Source organism: Mastomys coucha, unplaced genomic scaffold, assembly GCF_008632895.1.
Source record: "Mastomys coucha isolate ucsf_1 unplaced genomic scaffold, UCSF_Mcou_1 pScaffold3, whole genome shotgun sequence".
In the NCBI taxonomy this organism is placed as follows: Eukaryota; Metazoa; Chordata; class Mammalia; order Rodentia; family Muridae; genus Mastomys; species Mastomys coucha.
In genome coordinates this window covers 55,634,599-55,657,630 of record NW_022196909.1, presented here as the reverse complement: position 1 = coordinate 55,657,630, position 23,032 = coordinate 55,634,599, and the positions used below count along the sequence as shown (strand labels likewise).

The window sequence follows — 23,032 nt, the reverse complement described above, 5'->3', positions numbered from 1 at the left end:
AAAAAAAACAAATCCTGTCTTACTTATTTTTATAAAAACTCATTTTCCAAAAGAAAGTAATACTTTCGTCATACAGTTAATCAGGAAAAATTTCCAAGTCTTTCTCTGTGTTGATAAATGCTTAATGCCCATGCAGAAATTTGAGTTTTTACAACTTGAAAAACTTATTTTTCTTTCTCTGTATGCCTACTGATAGAAGTTTAAAAATGGGTTTTAACCCTTTGCTTTCCAACTCTAGAACATATATTGATTTTTAGAGACTTGTGGTGGACTAGGAAGAATATGACATTCCTAACACTTAGTAGTTGTCATTATGTGTATCACAATATATATATGTACACACATATATATGTGTGTGTGTGTGTGTGTACATACATAAAAATTAAGATGTGTAAAAATGTTTTCTTCATCTATGGGAGTTTCCATATTCTGTGGCATCAACCAAAGCTTCACGTTTAAATTCATAGGTAGTTACCTGTGAAAATCATCACTGTTACTGAACAGGCATTTTCACATCTTGCGTGTTAAAATTAGTATTATGTGTTTAAGACCCTGAGAAATGTCTGCTTTTAATTGTATTACCTGACTAACTTGTCAATTCCAAGAGCTTATCCTAGAAGGTAGACCGATACCTGATGGAGGGAAGCTTTGACGATAGGGAACTGTACTGTAGTGGAGAGATGGCAGACATACAAAAGCAAGCAACTGACAGGAAAAGAGCATGGAACAATTTTATAGATAACTGAAACAGTACCTAATCAGGTAATGTTTTGTGTCAAATGTGAACTCTCAGCTTCTCACTTCTCATGAGGAGTCTCAATCTGTAAAGTCATATGGAACATGGATTTAATTGATAGTGAGTTTGGATCCTAGGAGATTTGTTTTCATTCACAAGTAATAAATATTGTCTCTTGGTATGTTCTTGTTTATTCAGTATGTATTATTCATTGGCTCTCATGAACTGGTCAGTAACACTGAAACACATGCATGAACCATTGTTCATTGTACCTGACATTTTTCCTCCAAGAGATCACAGCCTTTTTCCACCTAGGAATATGAAAGCAGTGCTTATGCATTATACCTATGAACCTTTTTAAGATTTTTTTAAATTGCTACACAGTTTCATTTATTATGTCATGAACTGTATTTCTTTTGTCCCCTGGGCCTGCAATTCCTCTCTGTCATCCCCCTTCTCCCACTGGAACCATTAAATCCAGCTCCTACTTTTATGTCTTCTTTTTATGTGTGGCCACTGCATTTATTTAGAGTTCCTTGCCCTTCTTCATAGCTACACCACTGAAGAAAATGGCACAACCTCCCTTAACAACTCCCATCCATGTTGAAATGTTGACAAGTCCAATCTTGTACAGATAGCCATATCATTTGCTTCCCCATCTCCTGCCCTCCTCCTGCCCATCTTCTATGATATTCGGCCAGCCTTGGAAAGGGTGAGATAGAGGTGTGCCTTTTAGGTCCAAGCACTCCATCATTGTTTATCTTCACATATAAAACATCAAAAATACCAACAAAAAGCACCAAAGTATGTTTTAGCTAAATAAATAAATAAATAAAAGCACCAGTGACATCATAAGAATGAAAATGTTTGCATCATAAGACATGAAGTAGGACATTAAAATTCACTTGAACATTAACTAGAAATGGGTGTCAGGAGAAAAGTTTTGATTGCTCTTTGCACATGCACAGATAATTCCCACCACATTACCAGTGTTGATTTGGGAGTTACAAATAAATCCTAATTAGAAGGCAAGTGGTCATCAAAATCCAAACCTAGGAATAAGACAGATTATCTCTGTAAGAGCATATTTTATGTTTATAGACCAATGTTTCTCTTAGCTCTATTTTTTATTTCCCATTTGCCTGAATTTTAATTTCAATTTAATTGTTTTACATATATGTAGTAAAAAAAGAATTTATTAGAAATCCCAATGTCAGGCTTCCTCCTTGCCTTAGACCATTTATGTTCCTGGATGAAAAACACACAGCTTTAATATTTTAAGACAGCCTTAGACAGCTAATATCTGGGCAGCTGCCTACCCTCCATGTTCTTAGAATCTACTTTCTATAAGCCCAAGTTATTACTTACTATTTACTATGTTCCATCTGGGCTGTTCTTCCAATTTGGCAGCCCTCTGGGCCATGTTCTCTTGGCCATTACCCTATGGTGACTCTCCTTCCTCCTGTATGTTATTCTTTTTCCATGGTGGCTTTTTACTCCTTCCTTGTGGTCCTCTTTCCCACAAGCTCAAGAAACCTCAACCCCACCTATGTCTCTTCTGCGAAGCTACTTGCTGTCACCATCTTTATCTACCAATCAGAATTAACTTAGGGGCAGGGTCCCAGGGGGTACATACAAGACTTCAGGTCTTATAGACCTTATTTAGCATGACAGGATAAAACTCCAACACATATATTTTGCCTGTTTTCAAAAATCTGTTTCAAGACATTTAGGGAATGATACAGGTGATAGGTGGTATCATTCTATCTTTCAATTAAGGGACAGGGAATTTTTCAGAACAAACCAAAGGTCAAGTTCATTGCCAAGCATGACAGCTCCTTCAGTGGAGCAGGGACCTCACAGAGCTAGTGAGACCACTGCCTCTAAAGGGGTTTGGGTTTTTATTCGAGTTTAGTGTCCAACCCAGTTATTTCTCTATTCTTATCCTTCATTGGTCCATAGATGTCTACAGCTTTCTTCTATAACATAGAACTTACCTGGCAGGTGACCCAAAGGAAAACAATAAACCAGTCAGTCCCTTTCATCTTATTGTTAACACGCTATATGAGGAAAACTAACTGAAAGAGAACATACGTGAATGTGACATCCCAACTCTCGGAAATTCCCTGCTGGAAAAGATAAGAATACAGTGGATCTGTAGCCCACTCTGTAAAGGATTACATCTAGTGATCTCCATTTCCACATAGTTGCTGGCTTACTTATCCTGAAGTCTCCCATCTTCCACTTTCTTCCTCTTCAAAGGAGGCATCAGCATTATACCCAAAGAAGACATCATCAGAAGCATATTCCCAAGAAATATGTTAATAGGCAGTGTTAATACTAGAAGTTAAATGTCTATCTTTAATTTTCTCATTAGGGGCAGAAGTATATAACTGTGGAGACAATGTTGGTGCTAAACTGCTCCACCAAATTACTCATACTGGAGAACATGTTGAAGAGTCACTTTCCTGAATCACTCAAGGTAGTATAAGCCTGATAATTCTACTACATTTTTCTGTTGGGTTGATCTATAGGTGTCAGACTTGTGGCTATTCCTTCTCTTCTCTGATGAAACATGTTGGTTTCCCAGACTGCTCCTATCATCCTTTTGTTGCTCTAGAGGACACTTTAGGGAAATGTAGATTATGTTATTTCTGAGGTAAGGTGTTTTAAATGGTAGAAGACTATGGAGGTAGTGGTCTTGAATGTAAGAATATGCTTGAGGACTAAAGTTTGGATTTAGGTTTGTTACCTTTTGGCTACTTAAGCCTCCAAACAAAATTCAAGGGGGCCTCCTTTATCACTCTGTGCCAATGTGAAAGATGTTATAAATCAAAGATTATAAGAAATGTAAAAATTGTGCAGCTGTGACCAGTGAAGTTGCCTTTGAGTTGACAGACATTTAGGTTGTTTCCTGTTTGATGATGATTATGATGATGAGGAGGAGGAGGAGGAGAAAGAGGAAGAGGAGGAGTGAGAGGAAGGAGGAGAATGAGAGGGAGAGGAAGAGGGAAAAGGAGGAGGAGGAGAAGAAGAAAGAAGAAGAAGAAGAAGAAGAAGAAGAAGAAGAAGAAGAAGAAGAAGAAGAAGAAAGCTATGAACATTAGCTTAAAAATCCTATGCTGCAACTTTCACCAGTACTCTGTGTGCATGACGTTTTCAAGACAGACATTTTTCTTTCTTCCTTTCTTCTTCTTTGAAGATCTGATAGAATTTGGCACTAAACCCAACTGCTCCTGGACTTTTTTAATAACTGCTTCTATTTCTTTGGGGTTTATATAGTTTATCTGGTCCTAATTTAACTTTGGTACCTGGTATCTGTCTAGAAAAGTGTTCATCTCATCCAGATTTTCCAGTTTTGTTGAGTATAGACTTTTGTAGTAGGATCTGATGATTTTTTTTTTAATTTTCTCAGTTTCTGTTGTTATATCTCCCTTTTCATTTCTGATTTTGTTAAATTTGATACTGACTCTGTGCCTTCTTGTTAGTCCAGCTAAGGGTTTATTTATCTTGTTGGTTTTCTCAAAGAACCATCTCCTGGTTTTGTTGATTTTTATATAGTTCTTTTTGTTTCTATTTGGGTAATTTCAGCCCTGACTTTGATTATTTCTTCCTGTCTACTCCTCTTGGGTGTATTTGTTTCTTTTTGTTCAGGTGTACAGTTAAGCTGCAAGTGTATACTCTCTCCAGTTTCTGTCTGGAGGCACTCAGATCTATGAGTTTTTCTCTTAGCTTTGCTTTCATTGTGTCCCATGAGTTTAGACACATTGAACCTTCACTTTCATTAAATTCTAAAAAGTCTTTAATTTCTTTATTTCTTCCATGACTAAGTTATCATTGAGTAGAGAATTGTTCAATTCCCATGTGTATGTTGGCTTTCTGTTGTTTTTCTTACTATTGAAGACCAGCCTTAATCAGTGGTGATCTGTTAGGATGGATGGGATTATTTCAATCTTATTAAATCTGTTGAGGCCTGTTTTGTGACTAATTATATGGTCAATTTTGGAGAAGCTAGCATGAGCTGCTGAGAAGAAGGTATATTCTTTTGTTTTAGGATGAAATGTTCTATAGATACCTGTTAAATCCATTTGGTCTTAACTGTTGGGCGCCTTTCCATCCAGCGGAAATAAGGTGGTAACAACGAGCGCTTCTCCATGCAGTTTAATCAGGAACCTTCATTTTTACTTCTTCTCTAGCTAGCTTCTTTTATATTCTTCTATATCTTCTTCTTACATCTTACTTCTATATCTACTTACTTCTATTCTTATTCTTATTTCCTACTTACTCCTATTCCCTACATCTTACTTACTATTCTTATTCTTACATCTTACTTCTATTTTATTTCTATCCTTACATCTTACTTACTATTATTCTTACATACATCTTACTTCTATATCTACATACTTACTCCTATCTATACATACTTACTCACTATACTATACTTACTTCTATTCCCTACATCTTACTTACTATTATTACATCTTACTTACTATCTCTACATACTTACTCCTAATTCTATCTCTTACTTCTATATCTACTTACTTCTATTCCCTACATACTTACTCCTAATTATCTATTCTTATTCTTACATCTTACTTCTATCCTTACATCTTACTTCCATCTTTACATCTTACTTACTCCTATTCTTACATACATCTTACTTCTATATCTACATACTTACTCCTATCTATACATACTTACTCACTACTATTCCAGCCCCCAGCCCTTGTGGGTTAAATACCTTCCCTGGTCCCAATCAGCATCAGCTACATGGGAAAACATAATAGGCTGCGGGAAAATCATGCCAGCTTGCATCACAAACTAGAGGCACACAGCTTTTCCAACTAAGGCTTGTTTATCTCAATGCTCAATGTTCTCTGCTCTGGACAGAGACCAGGTGTTCAATATATATATATATGGTGGCAACTGCGGCTCCCCACACTTAACTTCTGTTAGTTTCTGTTTAGTTTGTGTTTTCATGATCTGTCCATTGATAAGAGTAGGGTATTGAAGTCTCCCACTATTATTGTTTGAGGTGCAATGTGTGCTTTGAGCTTTATTAAAGTTTCTTTTATGAACATGGGTGCCCTGGCATTTGGAGCATAGATATTCAGAATTGAGAGTTCTTCTTGGTAGATATTTCCTTTGATGAGTATTAAGTGTTCTTCCTTATCCATTTTGATAGCTTTTGGTTGTAAATTGATTTTATCTGATATTAGAATGGCTACTCCAGATTGTTTCTTGGGACCATTTGCTTGGAAAATTGTTTTCCAGCCCATTACTCTGAGGTAGGGTTGGTCTTTGACACTGAGGTACATTTCCTTTATGCAGCAAAATGCTGGGTCCTGTTTACATATCCAGTCTGGTAGTCTATGTCTTTTTGTTGGGGAATTGAGTCCATTGATGTTAAGAGATATTAGGAATAGTGATTGTGCTTCCTGTTATTTTTGATGTTATTTTTATGTTTGTGTGGCTATTTTCTTTTGGGTTTGTTGAAAGATTAATTTCTTGCTTTTTCTAAGGTATAGTTTCCCTCCTTGTATTGAAGTTTTCCATTTAATATCCTTTCTATGACTGGATTTGTGGGAAGATAGTGTGTAAATTTGGTTTTGTCATGGAATATATTAGTTTCTCCATCTATGGTAATTGAGAGTTTTGCTGGGTATAGTAGCCTGGGCTGTCATTTATATTCTCTTAGGGTCTGTATGACATCTGCCCAGGATCTTCTAGTGTTCATAGTCTCTGGTGAGAAGTCTGGTGTAATTCTTATAGGTATGCCTTTATATGTTACTTGACTTTTTTTTCTTACTACTTTTAGTATTCTTTCTTTGTTTTGTGCATTTGGTGTTTTGACTATTATGTGACAGAACGAATTTCTGTTTTGATCCAATCTAGTTGGAGTTTTGTAGGCTCTTGTATGTTTATGGGCATCTCTTTCTTTATGTTTGGGAAGTTTTCTCCTATAGTTTTGGTGAAGGTGTTTACTGACCCTTTGAGTTGGTAATCTTCACTTTCTTCTACACCTATTATCCTTAGGTTTCGTCTTCTCATTGTGTCCTGGAATTCCTGGATGTTTTGGGTTAGAAGCTTTTTGCTTTTAGGGTTTTCTTTGGCTGCTGTGTCAATGTTTTCTATGTTATCTTCTGCCCCTGAGATTCTCTTTTCTATCTCTTGTATTCTGTTGGTGATGCTTGCATCTATGACTCCTGATCTCTTTCCTAGGTTTTTCTAACTCCGGGGTTATTTCCCTTTGTGATTTCTTTATTGTTTCTATTTCTATTTTGTTCAATTCCTTCACCTGTTTGGTTGTGTTTTCTTGTAATTCTTTGAGGGATTTTTGGGTTTCCTCTTTAAGGGCTTCTACCTTTTTACCTGTGTTCTCCTGTATTTCTGTAAGGGAGTTATTTATGTCCTTCTTGGAGTCTTCTATTGTCATAATTTGAGGTAATTTTAAATCGGAATTTTGCTTTTCTGGTGTGTTGTGGAATCTAGAGCTTGCTTTGGTGGGAGATGATGGCAAATAGCCTTGCTTTCTGTTGCTTATGTTCTTGCCCTTGCTTCTCACCATCTGGTTATGCCTTGTGTTAACTGGTCTTGCTGTCTCTGACTGTGGCTTGTCCCTCCTGCCAGCCTCTGTATCAAAACTCCTGGGAGACCAGTTCTCCCTGGGAGGGATTTGGGTATGGAAAGCTGTAGCACAGTGTCAGCTCCAGGGTGCAGATGGAAACCAGAAGAATCCTGTCCTCGGCTGATCCTTGGTTCCTGTGTCCTGATGGCTCTGGGCAGGTCCCTCTTGGGTCAGGAATTTGAACAGAAGTGGTGGTCTTACCTTTGCTCACAGGTGTGTTGGCACACTTGGGAGACTAGCTCTTTCCTGGCAGTATTTGGGTATGGAGAGCTGTGGCACAGGGTCAGTTCTGGGCACAAACTGACATTTTTCTTAATGAAGGGAGAAGATGGGAAAGCTACAGAACAGCTTCTCTTATTACCCTCATAGAAATTGGTGCTCTCCACATATCCTCTCAGATTCTTCAGGATTGTAGGGTATCAACATTTTAGTGACAATTAGTTCTATGATCATCTTTGAAATGGCAATGCTAAAGAAATCCATACTGTCTATGTGTGTGAGAGACTGTATCTATACTTGCTCTCTTAGGATTGTGATTTTGAGTACAGCTGGAAGATGGTGATGCAGCTGGAATGGTGAGTGATATAACTGTATTCTCTCTGGTTCTCTGGCTCAGGTTTATGGAGCAGTGATGAACATAAATCGTGGAAATCCCTTTCAAAAGGAAGTGGTATTGGATTCATGGCCAGACTTTAAAGCTATCATCACCCGGCGGCAGAGAGAGGTACAGTGCTGAAAGGCAAATAAGAAAAGTGAAAAATAGGGCTGGAGAGATGGTTTGGTGCTAAAGAGCACTAGCTGTTCTTCCAGAGTACCCAGGTTCAATCCCCAGCATTCACATGGCAGTTCACAGCTGTTTGTAATTCCTGTTCCAGGAGATCTGACACCCTCACACAGACATCTCATGGAGGCAGAACACCAATAAAATACATTTTTTAAAAAAAAAATTTTTAAATTAAAAGTAAAGTTAGCACCACCTGGAAAGATAAAGGGAATAGTATAACCATTTTAATAACAAATATCTATGCATTTCATCTCTAGTTTGTAACTGATTGCTTTGGAGACTCAGACATGGAAGACTACTAGACTGAAAGTGTGCCCTTACTGTCTTATAATCGCTAGAACATGCAGCATGCAGTATGTATATACCAGATCCTTCACTGAATAGGGATTTCTTATGACTGATGAATTTGGGAATTTGAAAAATTATTGAAAAAAACATAAAGAAGTCAGTAGAATGAGGTCTCATTATGCCTGTGAAGCCAAAGTGAACCTCAAGTGATCAAAGATGAGCCACACTCCATATTAGGAAAACTGTGAGAACTGTCATTCTTTCATTGCTCTCACTGAATTATATCTTTTCTGTTTGTCTGTGTGTGTGTGTGTGTGTGTGTGTGTGTGTGTGTAGCTAGGGGTTATAGCCACGTTTCCTAATTAGTTGTAGCTGTTAACTTCATGTGTTCTAGAATCACCTGAGGCAGTCTTAGTTGAGGGCCCTGCTCAGTTCTTATTGGTCTATTGCCATGTCTGTGATGATTGGCATGGGAAGACCCAGGCTTCAGATTGGGACACTCTGCCTATAGACTACAGCCAGCTGGACAAGAGCCAGGCAAACACATTCCTTTATATCTTCTTCAGTTGCTGCCTGACTTCTCTTAGTAATGGAGTGTGACTAGGAAGTGTAGGCCAAACACCCCACCTCAAATTACTTCTTGGTTATAATGTTTTATTACAGAAGCAGTAAGCATACTACAAGGCCAGAGTCTGGTCTATGCCAGGCACTTGCTTTGCTTCTGAGCTTCATTTCCAGCAAATCTCCTATTCTTTTGTTATTGCTGTTTTGCTTTGAGGTGGAACCTTGAGATTCCCCTGCTGGCCTCTCAGGATCAAGCAATTATCCTGCCTCAAACTCTCAACAGTCTTTCAGCTCAGACTGAACTTGCAGGCCACTACAATTTTTATTTATGTATATTAAGTCCTTGAAACTTAGAATAACTTTCTTAGTTTTGGAAGAAAAAAAATCAAGGAAAAAAAATCACATTTTAATTTTTCTCAGTATAGCTTATTAGTCTCATTCTTGGTTTTCTGTTTCCAGATAACTAATTTGGGAAATAGAAAATTAGCTAGATAGTAATGATAACTAGTCATTCTAAGACATGGATTAACTGGAAGTTAGGCTTCAGTGTTGTATTTCTGACTATGTCTTCTGCCCTAGGCCGAGACAGATAACCTTGACCACTACACTAATGCATATGCTGTATTCTACAAAGATGTCAGAGCTTACCAACAGCTATTGGAAGAACACGATGTTATTAACTGGGACCAAGTTTTTCAAATACAAGGTAAGATAAAGTTCAAGGCATACATTATATACTCATAATGTATTCCTTTTTTATCCTGTATACCAGGGAAGGTATAGAAAAGACATTTCATGGAAACTGCTTGGGGAACAGGGGGCAATTCCTAGAACACCATTGAATAAATATGAAGCAAAGGAGTATAAATAATGTAGTATAGCTGTGAGAAATGAGTGGGATTGTGATCTCACTAACAACAAGCTACACCTGGAATACCATAATGGCTATTGTGGAAATGGAAGAGAAACGAGGGCATTGTGCCCTAATCTCATTTCTGTGGGTGATAAAATACCATGACAAAAAGCAATTTATGGGAGAAAGGAGTTTATTTCTGCTTATAACTCCAAGCCATTATCCATCATTGGGGGAAAGTCAAAGCAGGAACTTCCAACATCACAGCCATGGTCAAGGGCAGATAAATGAGTGTATGTACACACACACACACACACACACACACACACACACACACACACACACCTGCTTATTGCTTAGGTGCTTTTATACTCGCTCCGGCCAGCTCCAGCCCGCTTGTTCTGGCCCGCTCCCTCCAGTGTAAATCACTATAGCTGTCTTCAGATGCACCAGAAGAGGGCGTCAGATCTCATTACGAGTGGTTGTGAGCCACCATGTGGTTGCTGGGATCCGAACTCAGGACCTTCGGAAGAGCAGTCAGTGCTCTTACCCGCTGAGCCATCTCTCCAGCCCCACTTAGTTGCTTTTATAATCAAGTTGATTATAAACAGGTTGATTTAAGACATGGGGTCTTAAAGAGTTCAGACCCCATGCCTGTTGCATGGTGCCACCCACTGTGGCCTGGTTCTCCCCACATCCATTGACTTAATACCACAAGGACTTCAATATAGGCTAAACTCCATGTAGGCAATCCTTACTGAGACTCTCTTCCCAACTGGTGTTAGGTTCTCAAGGTGAAGCTAAACATCACACCTTACCATACTAAATACCTGTTAACTCTAATAAAGTTGACTTTTAATTTTAAATCTATAAATAAAAAAAAAAAAACAGTTCTCTTCAAAAAATTTAAAATAATCTCAGGCATTAAGAAAATTAACAAATAAAACTTCCAGTAAGAAACCCCAAATTCCCTTGAGATATTTCCAGCATAAATTCCCTAGAAAGACCATGACTGATGATGAGAACATGATTTATATTTGTAGGTGAGGTACACAGTGCCTATAATAATACATATATAGCTAACTATATTCTGGTGAAAACATGACATAGTAGTAAACTGGTGGTATTGATATTTAACATATAAATGCTAAAATAAATATATTTTCCTCAAATATCATGATTGTGTTGTTTGCATCTATTGTTATCCAGGGCTACAAAGTGAATTATATGCTGTTTCCAAAGCCGTTGCTAAAGCAAAGATGTTAGATTTGGATATAAAGTTGGCTTCCTTCAAGGCTGTCCATTTTTCTCCTGTTTCATCTGTGCCAGACCACAGTTTCCTGTATGTAAGCCAAGTTTTACATTTGGGGCCGGGTTTATTGTTACACAATTCGAGTCAACAATGCTAACGTACCTGTTATTGTTACAGACTAGTTAAGCTTTTTGAATTGAGCCACTGAGCTGAGTGTGTGTGTGTGTGTGTGTGTGTGTGTATGTGTGTGTGATTCTGTGTTTTTATGTATTCGTCCTCTTTCCTGTGCTTTACAATTTGTAATTTCTCTGAAAATCAAATCAGAGTCTTTGTTTATGGTGACTGAGCTCATGAAAACCTAAATTTTTTTGTAATGTATATATAGAGTATATATAGAAATATCATTTCTTGATTTCCTTCTTCATAAATTAATTCTAAATAATCTCTGTGGACTGGAGTTCAGAGTTGTTGAGTCTCTGTTATTAAAGCTAGAGGTGTATTCTATATTTGTGTTGAGTTTTCAAGTACAAGGGACTAAATATCTGAAATATATCCCTCTTCCTTTCCTTCCATGGGTCTCTAAAGTAGAACCATCATTTATGTATTGTATTGTATTGTATTGTATTGTATTGTATTGTATTGTATTGTATTGTATTCTATTCTATTCTATTCTATTCTATTCTATTCTATTCATTTTGGTTTTTCAAGATAGAGTATCTTTGTTTAGCCCTGGCTGCCCTCGAACTTGCTCTGTAGACCAGGCTGGACTTGAACTCAGAGATTCCCCTGCTTCTGCCTCTGGAGTGCTTAGACTAAAGGGATGTGCCACCACCACCCAGCTATAATTCTATTTTTATTAGAGTTGAAATAGAACACAAGTGAGTTCTGAGGCCAGAAACTGATCACAGAGAGTACAGCATGCGAAGGCTGTCCTTGAAAATATATGTCAGTGTGTGTCTCCATTGCTTCTTCTCTCTTGTTTGGAGGCCTTCCTCTGTCATTACTATCTTCCCTTCAGTTTCTCTTTCCTGGACCTCATTTCTTCTCAAACATTAGGGTTTAAGAGCTAGAGAGACAGCTTACTCAGGTAAAGTGCCTTTCATGCTAGCACAAATACTGAAGTTTGAGCCTAGCTATTGTGATGCACACCTTAAATCCTACTCAGGAGACAGAGTGAGGCAGATCTCTCTGAGTTGGAGGACAATCTGGTTTACAGGGGGAGTTCTGGGACAGCCAGAACTACACAGAGAAATCCTGTCTTGAATAAAAACCATATATATATATGTGTGTGTGTGTGTGTGTGTGTGTGTGTGTGTGTGTTTATATAATATATATACATATACATCTATATACACTTATGCATATGCATGTATACATATGTACATGTAAACATATATACTGTCTTAGTTAGGGTTTTACTGCTGTGAACAGATACCATGACCAAGGCAACTCTTAGAAAGAACAACATTTAATTATGGCTGGCTTACAGGTTTAAGGGTTCAGTCCATTATCATCAAGGTGGAAGCGTGGTAGCATCCAGGCAGGCATGGGGATATAGGAGCTAAGAGTTTCACCTCTTCATTCAAAGGCAGCTAGGAGAAGACTGGCTTCCAGGCTGCTGGGACAAGGGTCTTAAGGCCCACCTCCACAGTGACACACCTACTCCAACAAGGCTATATCTCCTAACAGTTCCACTTCCTGGGCTAAGCATATACAAACCATAACATACATACATGTACATACATACATATACATGCATATGTATGTATATGCCTATATAAATATATACATATACACACATAGAGTTTTGTAAAAAAAATTAATTAATTAAAAAATTTGGGTATAGTATCTTTTTTCTTTTTTCTTTTTTTTTTTTTTTTTTTTTTTTTTTTTTGTATAAGAATGAAACAAGATCAATTAAAAAAGTGCCTGCCTCTGGGCATGTTGGTTTCTCCGCACCCTATGAAGGTGTTGACACAGACTAACTTTAAAGTCACAGGAAGTCAGAGGCAATCACTGGGACTTTGTTTTATGTTTTTACAGTATGGAAACTTTGAGTGCACACAAACATTGAAAGGAAAAACCCTCCCCCAGCACAGAGGTAATCTTTCACATATACCCATTAAACTCTACCCTAGGAATGCTACACGCCATTCACTTAATTGAAACAGAACAGTACACAGGTCAGCCATAATCCTAGCTTTAAGGTCCTTGTCTACAGGGCAGAGAGGTCTTTGTTGGCTTGGTTCTGAATTTTGGGTTTTTCCTTTTTTGTTGTTTGTTTGTATGTTTGTTTGTTTCTGGTGGTCGAAATTGGACACAGGGTTTCTCTGTGTAGCCCTGGCTGTCTTGGAACTCACTCTGTAGATCAGGCTGACCTCAAATGCAGACATCTACCTGCATCTGCTTCCCAAATTCTGAGGTTAAAGGTGGGTGCCTCCATGTCTAGGTAAGACAAAGATTTTTAAAAGAAAAATAAGTCTACCACTAGCTTTCTCTAACCTCTGCTAGCCAGTGTTCCATTCTCTGCTTTCTAGAGATTATGATTTTAGATTTTCATGTGAGTGAGATTGTATGGGAATTTTTTGTATTTCTGTACTTAACTTATTTTGATTAATATACTAATTCTCCCACCCATATTTTTACAGATAAGATTCAGCTTTCTTTTCCAAGATAAATAATATTTTGTTGTGTATAGGTCAAATTGTTCATAAACACTTAACATGAATCTGTGTCTTGCTTATTGTGAAGCATGCCGTGGTCAACAGACTTCAGATGTCTCTACTGCACACTGAATTTTATTATTTTAGGTATACCCTTAGTAATAGGATTGCTTGATCATATTATAGTTGCAATATTTAGAGGAGTCTCCATCCTTTTTTCCCTGGCAGCTATACTAATTTACCTTCCTTGCAGTGCTGAATAAAGGTTTCCTTTTCCCATCAGCAGGATTCTTTGTCTCATTTTGACTTTTGGATAAGAACCATTCTGACTCCAGTGAGCTGATGTCTCATTGTGTGTTTGATTCACAATTTTCTTATTCATCTATCTCTTGGCCTTGTATACCTAATTTTTAAAAAGGCCTCTGTAGGTCTATTAATCATGTCTAAATTGTGTTATTTGGTTTTATCCCCACTGAGTTTCTTTTATTCCTTCTATTCTGGATATTAGACATCAGGATAGATTATAGACAAGTGTAACTTGCAAGTGCTTCTACCATTCAGCAAGGTTTTCCTTCATTCTTTTTGTTTTCTGTACATAGCTTTTACCATGGTGTATTAGTGGTATAATACCTAGTATAACTGCCTGTTCTAAAAGCTTTTATTTTGATTTAATCCTAGTTTTACAATTTTTCCTCATACTTCTGTATCTTATTTAAAATATTCCTGCCCATGAAAAGGTCATAGGGCGTATTCTAGTGAATTCTCATAGAAGTGACATTTTTTTTTTCTTTAACCCCAAAGCTATACTCAAGTTGTGGACTCTACTCATACTCGATCCTTCTGGTACAAATGTTCAGCACACTGCCTGAAGTGCATACCTCGGCTATGGCTATGTTTCTGTTTGTAGTAATATATGTGCTCAATGTTCTTTGCCCTTTCATTGAAGTATACTTTCAAAGATGAACTGAAAAACCCTAAAGCAGTTTCCTCCCTTCCCTCCTGGATAAAAGACTGGTCATTGCTACAGCTCATGAAAAGTGTAAGACTTAATCAGACACATTTATAAAATCACAGCAGGCCTAAAGTATGAGTCTTTGCTAGACAATGGACTAAGTAGTATCAACAAATTAACCATGAAGGCAAATTCCACACTCATAGGCTGTAATTTCCTTTACTTTTTCTTTAATGTTTATTTACTCATGTATGTATGCGGTCATTCTGTTTGCATGTATGCCTGCATGCCAGAAGAGGGAATCAGATCCCATTATAAATAATTGTGAGCCACCATGTGGTTGTTGGGAATTGAACTCAGTACCTCTTGAAGAGCAGACAGAGCTCTTAACTGCTGAACTGTCTCTCCAGCCAAGCTCCTTTGTTTCAATTCTAATATGCCAGGAACTTTATCGGCGGTTTTACATATAAAATTATTTGACACTTCTGTAAAATAAAAACAAATAAAGGCTAGTGGCCCTCAAAACTTGGCCGGTGAGAATTGAGAATATTTAATCTAGAGAATAACAGCCAAGGGGAAAGTCTGACAAAGTCAGAGAATGTAAATATGCATATTGACTTGTATTCATTTGTTAGCCTTGGCTATGCAAGGCAAGAAGGATCCTGAATGCGAGAATATCATTTAGTACCAAAATATTAGAGCTCAAAGGTCTAGAGGGCCTAAGACTTCACGAAGGTCTTTTAAGGACATCTCTAACCAATAATAATAATAATAATAATAATAATAATAATAATGATGATGATGATGATGATGATGATGATGTAAGCATGTATGTGTATGTTAACTGTATCTTAGCTTATTTGTGCAAAAATGATTCAAGAATCTGACAGCACTCAAAAGTCAAGAGACTCCCACACTCCACCATCCAGGTGATAGCGAGTGGGCGGGGCACTTGATTGGCCACAGCTAGCTGTCTGCCTCCTTTGGGAGTAATTCAGGTCAGCTGCCTGCTTTTAACTGGCTGAACCCTAAGTGTCTGCTGTCTTTCTGTGTCAGTAAGTAAAAATCCAAGCCTAAATTAAGTTGTACTTCCTCTCCTAGAGAATGAAGATGCAGAAGCAGCCAAGGCACAGCTCAGCTCACAGAGCTGAAGAAAACAAGCAGGCATAAAACTAAATTTGACAAGAATGTTTTATCTTTTAACTGGGAAGTGCTTAGGTTGCAAAATCTTGAAAATGCCAGACATAGTCTTGGATTTCTCGTTTTAAATCGCTAGGAAAAGAGTAGTTATTGGTAATCATGTGACTCTGATGACCTTTTTTTTCTTCTTCTTTTCCTCCTCTCCTGCCATTTTCTGGTAGAACTGGGTCATCCCCCAGACTGACCTACCTGAGTGTCACAGATGCTGATCTTCTGAACCGGACTTGGTCACGTGGTGGCAACCAGCAGTGCCTGCGGTACTTGGCCAATCTCATCGCCTGCTTTCCCAGCGTGTGCGTGCGTGATGAGAAGGGAAACCCAGTGTCCTGGGGTATCACAGATCAGTTTGCCACTATGTGTCATGGCTACACCCTGCCTGACCATCGCAGGAAAGGTTACAGCCGACTGGTGGCCCTCACGCTGGCCAGGAAGTTACAAAGCCGAGGATTCCCCTCCCAGGGTAATGTCCGGGATGACAACTTGGCCTCTATAAACCTGCTGAAGAGTGTCCAAGCTGAGTTCTTGCCTTGTCGCTTCCACAGGCTTATTCTGACCCCTGCGGCTTTCTCTAGACAAGCTCACCTTTAGCTCGTAGAAATTCCAAGTGTTAGCATCAGGACATCCAAAGCCTGTGGTGATGCATGGGTGGGTCCACAGACCTGTTGCCAGGGCAACAGCCACCATATTCCCAGAATCCATTGGGCTCACCTTCCACCTTTACCTGTGGCCATATGTCACAACCCATATATATACACGGGGAACATTCCTCCATCTTTCTCTCTCTCCCTCTCCTCTCTTTCCACGCCACTACCCCTTCTCTCCCTCTCAAATAAACCTCTTACACATGGAACTGTTTGTGCCTAGTGTGTGGGATGTTCTGAGAGACCCGCCGTTCTAACACATCACCAAGAATGTTCTTACTTTCCCTTAATAGACAGCCCTTTTAGCTGCCAGTGAGGAGGGAATTAAACCAAGAGAAACCTGTAGAGTTGAAAAGGGCCTGAAAAAGGCATGCAAAATTACCCAACCCGGCCTCCCGCCAATTGTTGGCATCTCAGATTTCCACCACCTAGAACTACAGGGGCTGGAGTCCCTGTAGCTGCGTCTCAGAATAGAGGGTGTAGATTCTATGTTAGGAGTCACTCTACAGGGAAGAATTCTTTAAAGGAGCCATGGATGCCCTAGGCTGAAAACCTCTTGAAAAAGAATGTTTTAATTTGGGACCTCCTGCACTAACCTCTCAGCAGGGGACATTTTCCCCTTCAATGACTAGCTGCTGAGTGTAAGGGAATGAGGGCAGGGAGGTGGGGGTAGTGGGTGGGTGAATGGAGAACACCCTCATAGAAGCAGGCGGGGAGGGGACGGAGAGGAGTGTGAGGATGGGATAGGGGGCTTCTGGGGGGGGAGTACTGGGAAAGGAGATAACATATAAAATGTAAATAAAGAAAATATCCCCCCAAAACAAAAAACACTACAGTTCTTCCCTGGGAGCGTTCGTTTGTTCTCACAGGTTCCTGTTTATCAGAGAGGAAAGGTTACAGCACAGATGTCCACCCATACCCCATACCCACGCCCTCTCCCCGCCCTGCTCATTTAGTGAGTACCTGGTAGGAACTGAGAATTTGCATTTCCCAGTTTTTCCTTCTCATTTGGCTTGGTTTCATGAACCACTGCCATCAGAAGACCAGACCTGACCCATGACCCAGCTCACTGCTGGAGTCACCTGGATTACAATCTGCTTTTTCATGAACATCTGAAATTTACACGGAGGTGTGAACGAGGTTATAAAAAACGGCATATAAGATAGATGACATACATATTTTCTATAAGCATACGTTTATAATCCTAGAAAATTTATATTACATTCATTTTAATCTTATTATATTGAAGAAATCCAAGACCTAGAGACAATAAATACTTGAAGATTATTACATTCAGTGTGATCAGTACTGGAAAGCCAGAACTTTGTAATTTTTATCTTACTTCTTAAATAATTAAATTAATGCTTTATTTCATTTTATTGTTATGTTTCTTCTTTTTGAGGTTATTGGTGTCTGTGTGTAAGTCAGAAGATAATGTGTAAAGGTTGGTTTTCCGTTTCCACTGTGTGGATCTCAGAGATCAAACTCAGGCTATCAGACTTAGTGGCCAGCATGTTTTACCTGATAAGTAATCTCATTGTTACATTGTTTTAAGTTTAATTTCCATTGGTCTGGTCATATGTGTCTTTCAATAGCCATAAAGAAAAAGGTAAATAGTATGATCAGAGCAGACAAAAATGAAATGCTGAATTTATGCTGTCTCATTAAACTTAACTTTGCTGTATACAAATTTCTGCTTCCCTATCCAATCGAACTTACAAAATCGTAACAAGAAAATAAGTCAAAATCCATTTTTTTTTTTTTTTGGTGTTTACTCTGAGAAAGGAGACAAAGGGGTTGATGTGTGACCAAGTTTAATAATAAATAATACTTCTTGAAGGTGGATTTATTCTTAGGCCATCCTTAGCTAATGGTTACCTAGAAACTCTTCCTTGGTACCAGAGGGAAGAGGAGCCCATAAGACTCTCGGGAGAACATGGTCTAATTTCTGTTCTTGAGATGCTCATTATCTTTAGCCCTGGCTCAACATGATTAGTACCTGCCTCATTCTTGGTGGTATAAGTATTACATTGTTTCTTACTAATGATATCTGACCTACCACTTATTACTGAGCATTTAACTATATACTGATAGTACACCACTGTGTGTATTTAATGTAATCTTTGTAATCTCTTTGGAACTCATAAACTCTTCTCTTATGGGAGGGGAGAGATAACAGGGTTTTTGTTTTATTTTGTTTTTGTTTTCATTTTTTATTTTTATTTTATTTTATTTCTTTTTTTCAGAGGGGAAACTGGAAAAGGAGGTATCATATGACATGTAAATAAAGAAAATATCTAAAAAAAAATAAAAAAATAAAAAACCAAAAAAATGTAAGTAAAAGAAAAAAGAAAACCTCTTCTTTTATAAAAGTTCTGAGATAGTGATGTATTGACTCACCAAAAATTATTCATGGTATAAGTGGCAAAGTTATGACTATAGCCTGAGTCTATTACATTCCAGGTTATGCATTTACCCAGTTATTAGTTGTTATATTTTTTAATTAAATATAATTATATCATTTCCCCATTTCTTGTTATCCCCCCCCCCCAACCCTTCCAGTGTAGCCTGAACTTTCAAATCCATGGCCTCTTTAGCTTAAATTTTAGTCACACACACACACGTACACATTTCTAAATATATAAATACAACCTGTTCAGCTCCTATAATACTACCTATATGTATATGATCTTAAGGCTGGTAGCTTAGTATTGGATAATCAATTGGGAGTGCTCTTCCCTGAAGGTTATTTCCCCTATTCTCAGCATTTCATGCTTTCCTACAGTTGTTTGTCTAAGGATGGGGCCCCATGAGATCCTCCCCCCAAAGCTAGCATGTCTGTTGGTGCTGTCCTGTTCAGCTCTTCTTTTAGACATCCATGTTGGTGAGACTTCATGGATGTAGCTTCTCTGACATTTCTAGGGGATGCCATCTTATGTCCTTTTCCTCTGCTTCTCCTCCCTCCTCCTCCTCCTCCTCCTCCTGCTCCTCCTCCTCCTTCTTCTTTTACATATGCCACTATAGCATTTTATATTTTTGTTTTATTTTATTTTGTTTTATTAATCATTCCATTCATTTACATCTCAAATGATATCCCACTTCCCAGTTACCCCCTTCACCAACCCCCATCCCATGATATCCCACTTCCTGGTTACCCCTCCACCAACCTCTATCCCGCATATCCCTCCCCCATCCCCTTTGCCTATATGAGTGTGCTCCCCCACTCACCCATACTCTCCTGCCCCATCACTCTAGCATCCATCCCCCTACACTAGGGCATCAAACCTCCCCAGAACCAAGAACCTCCACTCCTATTGGGTCAGGCAAGGCTGCATATGTATCCGGAGCCATGGATTCCACCAGGTATGCTCTTTGGTTGGTGGTCTAGACTCTGGGAGAACTGGGTGGTCAGGCCAGCCTACGTTGTTCTTCCCATGGGGTTGCAATTCCCCTCCACTCCTCTAGTCCTCCCACCAGCTCCCCTACCATGTTCCCTAAGCTCAGTCTGGTGGTTGGCTCCAATCATCCACATCTGTATTGGTCAGTTGCTGGCCCAACCTCCCAAGGAACTGCCACACTAGGTTCCTGTCAACAAGTACCTCTTGACCAAGGCAACTGTGTTGGGTTTGGTGTCTGTAGATATGATGGATCCCCAGGTGGGCAGTCCCTGATTGGCCCTTCCTATTGTTCCCTCTTCTGTAATGTTATTTCTTGAGCCTTAAGTGCGAGCATTGTGTTGTAGTTGTTATAGTTTTAAAAGCATGAGAACATCAGTGTTAGCAAAATGAGAATGACCATAGGCCAGTGGGAACAGCAGGTTGTAGAAGAAATGATGCTAATATCATCCCTTATCTTGGTGCACCAAGGTTAGGGCTCTGATTATACATAACCTGCTTTTTACTTAGATCCGGGGAAAAAATAGTTTCACCAAGTGATCGTTCTTTCTTTTGCCATGAACACAAATCCTTATGATACCTAACAATTCCTTGTGGAAAAAAATCATCTTCTGGTTGTTTTCATTTGCTTTTTATATCATTTGGGACCTTCTAGAAATGATTCTATTATTTTCTTGTTTTCAAAATTTTTAAACTCTAACAATTTCTTGTCCATTTTTCAGCTTTACTATCTCCATACATAATAATTTTACATACCTTAATTAAAAGTCATACAAGTGTGCAAAATCATTCATCATTGAAAAACTTTTAAAATGTCTACCAGAATGCTATTGGTTTTGCTAAAAACAGACAAAGGATATATCTCACTGGTAAAATACATACCTAGCATATGCCTGCCCCTGGGTATGATGGCTATTACCATGAGAGTAATGCAGATATATCATTAAATGTTGTAAATGCCTATGGTAAAAAAAATATTAAAACATCTTGATCCCCTGCTTCATCAAGAAAATTGTTGCTGTATGGTTTAATCGTTTCTAAAAGAGTCTGTATATTTATTAATATATTAGGCAAAACATCAAATTTTAATATGTCAGGTATTTCACTCATTAAATACATAATTTTGTCAGAAATATTGAACCTAATATTTAATTTTTTTTCTCCTAATTTGTACTCCACTAGTCATTCTATTTAGATGAAACCCAGATGGATATAATTGTTCCACTTTCAACCCTTTTTCAATCTATTTAAGGGATGTGTGAATGAATGAAGAATTACCTGGAGGAAGGACAGGGTTGGGGAGGACTAGTAGATTATAGGCCTTTATTTTTTCACTTAAAGAACTTCTGGGTGCTGGAGAGAGCACCACTTCTTCTTCCAGAGGTCCTGAGATTCCTAGAAACAACATGGTGGTTTACAACCATCTGTAAGGAGTTCTGGTGCCCTCTTCTGGCATGTAGGTGTATATGCAGATAGAGAATAGAGAACTCATAAACATAAAATAAATTTTAAAAAATTCTTGTGTAATATAAATCAGTGCAGACTTTTTTTAAAAACTTTTATTGCATTATGATGAGAAAAGTTACATGATTTCAATTTATCTGAATTTGTTAACATTTAAGAACATATTTTAAGTAAATAGAATTAAATCATATTCTTGTTTCCCTTTTGTACCCCCACTCCTCCCAGAAACCCCCCCTTCAATACTTACAATATCTTTTTGTGTCATATTCTTTAAAATTTATAAAATATTATAACAATAAAAATGAGTATTATAAAAGTTATTTGATATAAAACAACAATCAATTTAACAGTCTTATGTAGATGCTCGTCTATAGCAATAGTGAAAATACATTTTTCTTAATATAAATTTTAAATAACTCCAAACATATTAACTGTATACTTCAAAATAATACATCACTACTAGTATTTTCTTAAATGAACATAGAAGGAATGGTGTGGTGGCCTCTGTATAAACTCTGGGGGGCCACACGGCTGCAAAGGCATCTCCTATAGAAGGACCTAATTGAGGACTGCCTGAGAGACTAAGGACTGTGGATGCAGACAATGCCAGCCAATCTGGAACTGCTGTCTAGAAGAGATGCTTTCTTGAGACCAATGGGGCACAGGTGGGAGGTATTAAAGGAGCTTGAAGCAGTGTCAGATGAGCTGCTTGTGGTGTTTCTCACCTGCTCCCTGAGTCTATGCTGTTGATAACTTGTCACCTCACCCCCAAATCTCAAGGGCTAGTAGGGCCGGGCAGTGGGTAGTCCAGGGCACAGGCAGCAAAGTGTTAATCTGTTTAGTTGTTACTCGGAAGGCTATACAATAAGCAAGGGACAATAGTGACTTGGAGTTGGATGTTGGCAAAGCTGAGCCTAGAAAGCAAACAGTTACCTGAGCTACTACAGAGGGCATGCTAGGACTGAGCTTAGAGGCAGTCAGGTATAGTGAAGGATAAATGTCAGTTCTTAGCACACTGGGTATGTTTCTTAGCTGCTGTTATGTTTCAGAGACTAGAAACAATGGTTGGGTAGGAGGCATCTGAGAGGAGGGCAACTGTTTGTGTGGCCTTAGACTGAAGTTTTCAAATAGGAAATAGTAGGGGTCACATTGAATGTTAAATCCTAAGCTCATAGAAGTCAAGGACACAAATGTACCCTCAGTAGTCATCCAGACACATGCAGAAATAAGCTATCCAATACGTTTCTCTAAAACTGCTTACAACACCCGCCCTCTCCCACTTTCTGGCCCTGGCATTCCCCTACACTGGGGCTCAGAACCTTCACAGGGCCAAGGTCCTCTCCTCCTATTGATAATCGATTTTGCAATCCTCTACCATACACATGCTGCCTGAACAATCAGACCCCTCCATGTGCAGTCCTTAGTTGGTGGTTGAGACCCTGGGAGCTCCGAGGGTACTAGTTAGTTCATATTGTTGTTCCTCCTAAGGGGCTGCAAACCCCTCAGCTCCATTGGCCCTTTCTCTAATTCCTTCACTGGGGGCCGCGGGGTGGCAGGCATGGGGAAGGGGGAGGCAACAGGGGTTTGTTTTTGTTGTTTTTGTTTGTTTTTT

General features: G+C 38.6%; 1 protein-coding gene across 1 annotated transcript; it reads left to right on the top strand.

Annotated features, from left to right (window-relative positions):
* The first annotated feature begins 3,133 nt into the window (after positions 1 to 3,133).
* Glyatl3 (glycine-N-acyltransferase like 3) lies at positions 3,134 to 16,569 on the top strand. The gene is made up of 5 exons (XM_031347962.1): positions 3,134 to 3,218; positions 7,981 to 8,088; positions 9,580 to 9,706; positions 11,063 to 11,195; positions 16,082 to 16,569. Exons 1-5 carry the CDS (start codon positions 3,141 to 3,143, stop codon positions 16,506 to 16,508), a joined length of 873 nt encoding a protein of 290 aa, XP_031203822.1. The 5' UTR covers positions 3,134 to 3,140; the 3' UTR covers positions 16,509 to 16,569.
* Positions 16,570 to 23,032: the final 6,463 nt, after the last annotated feature.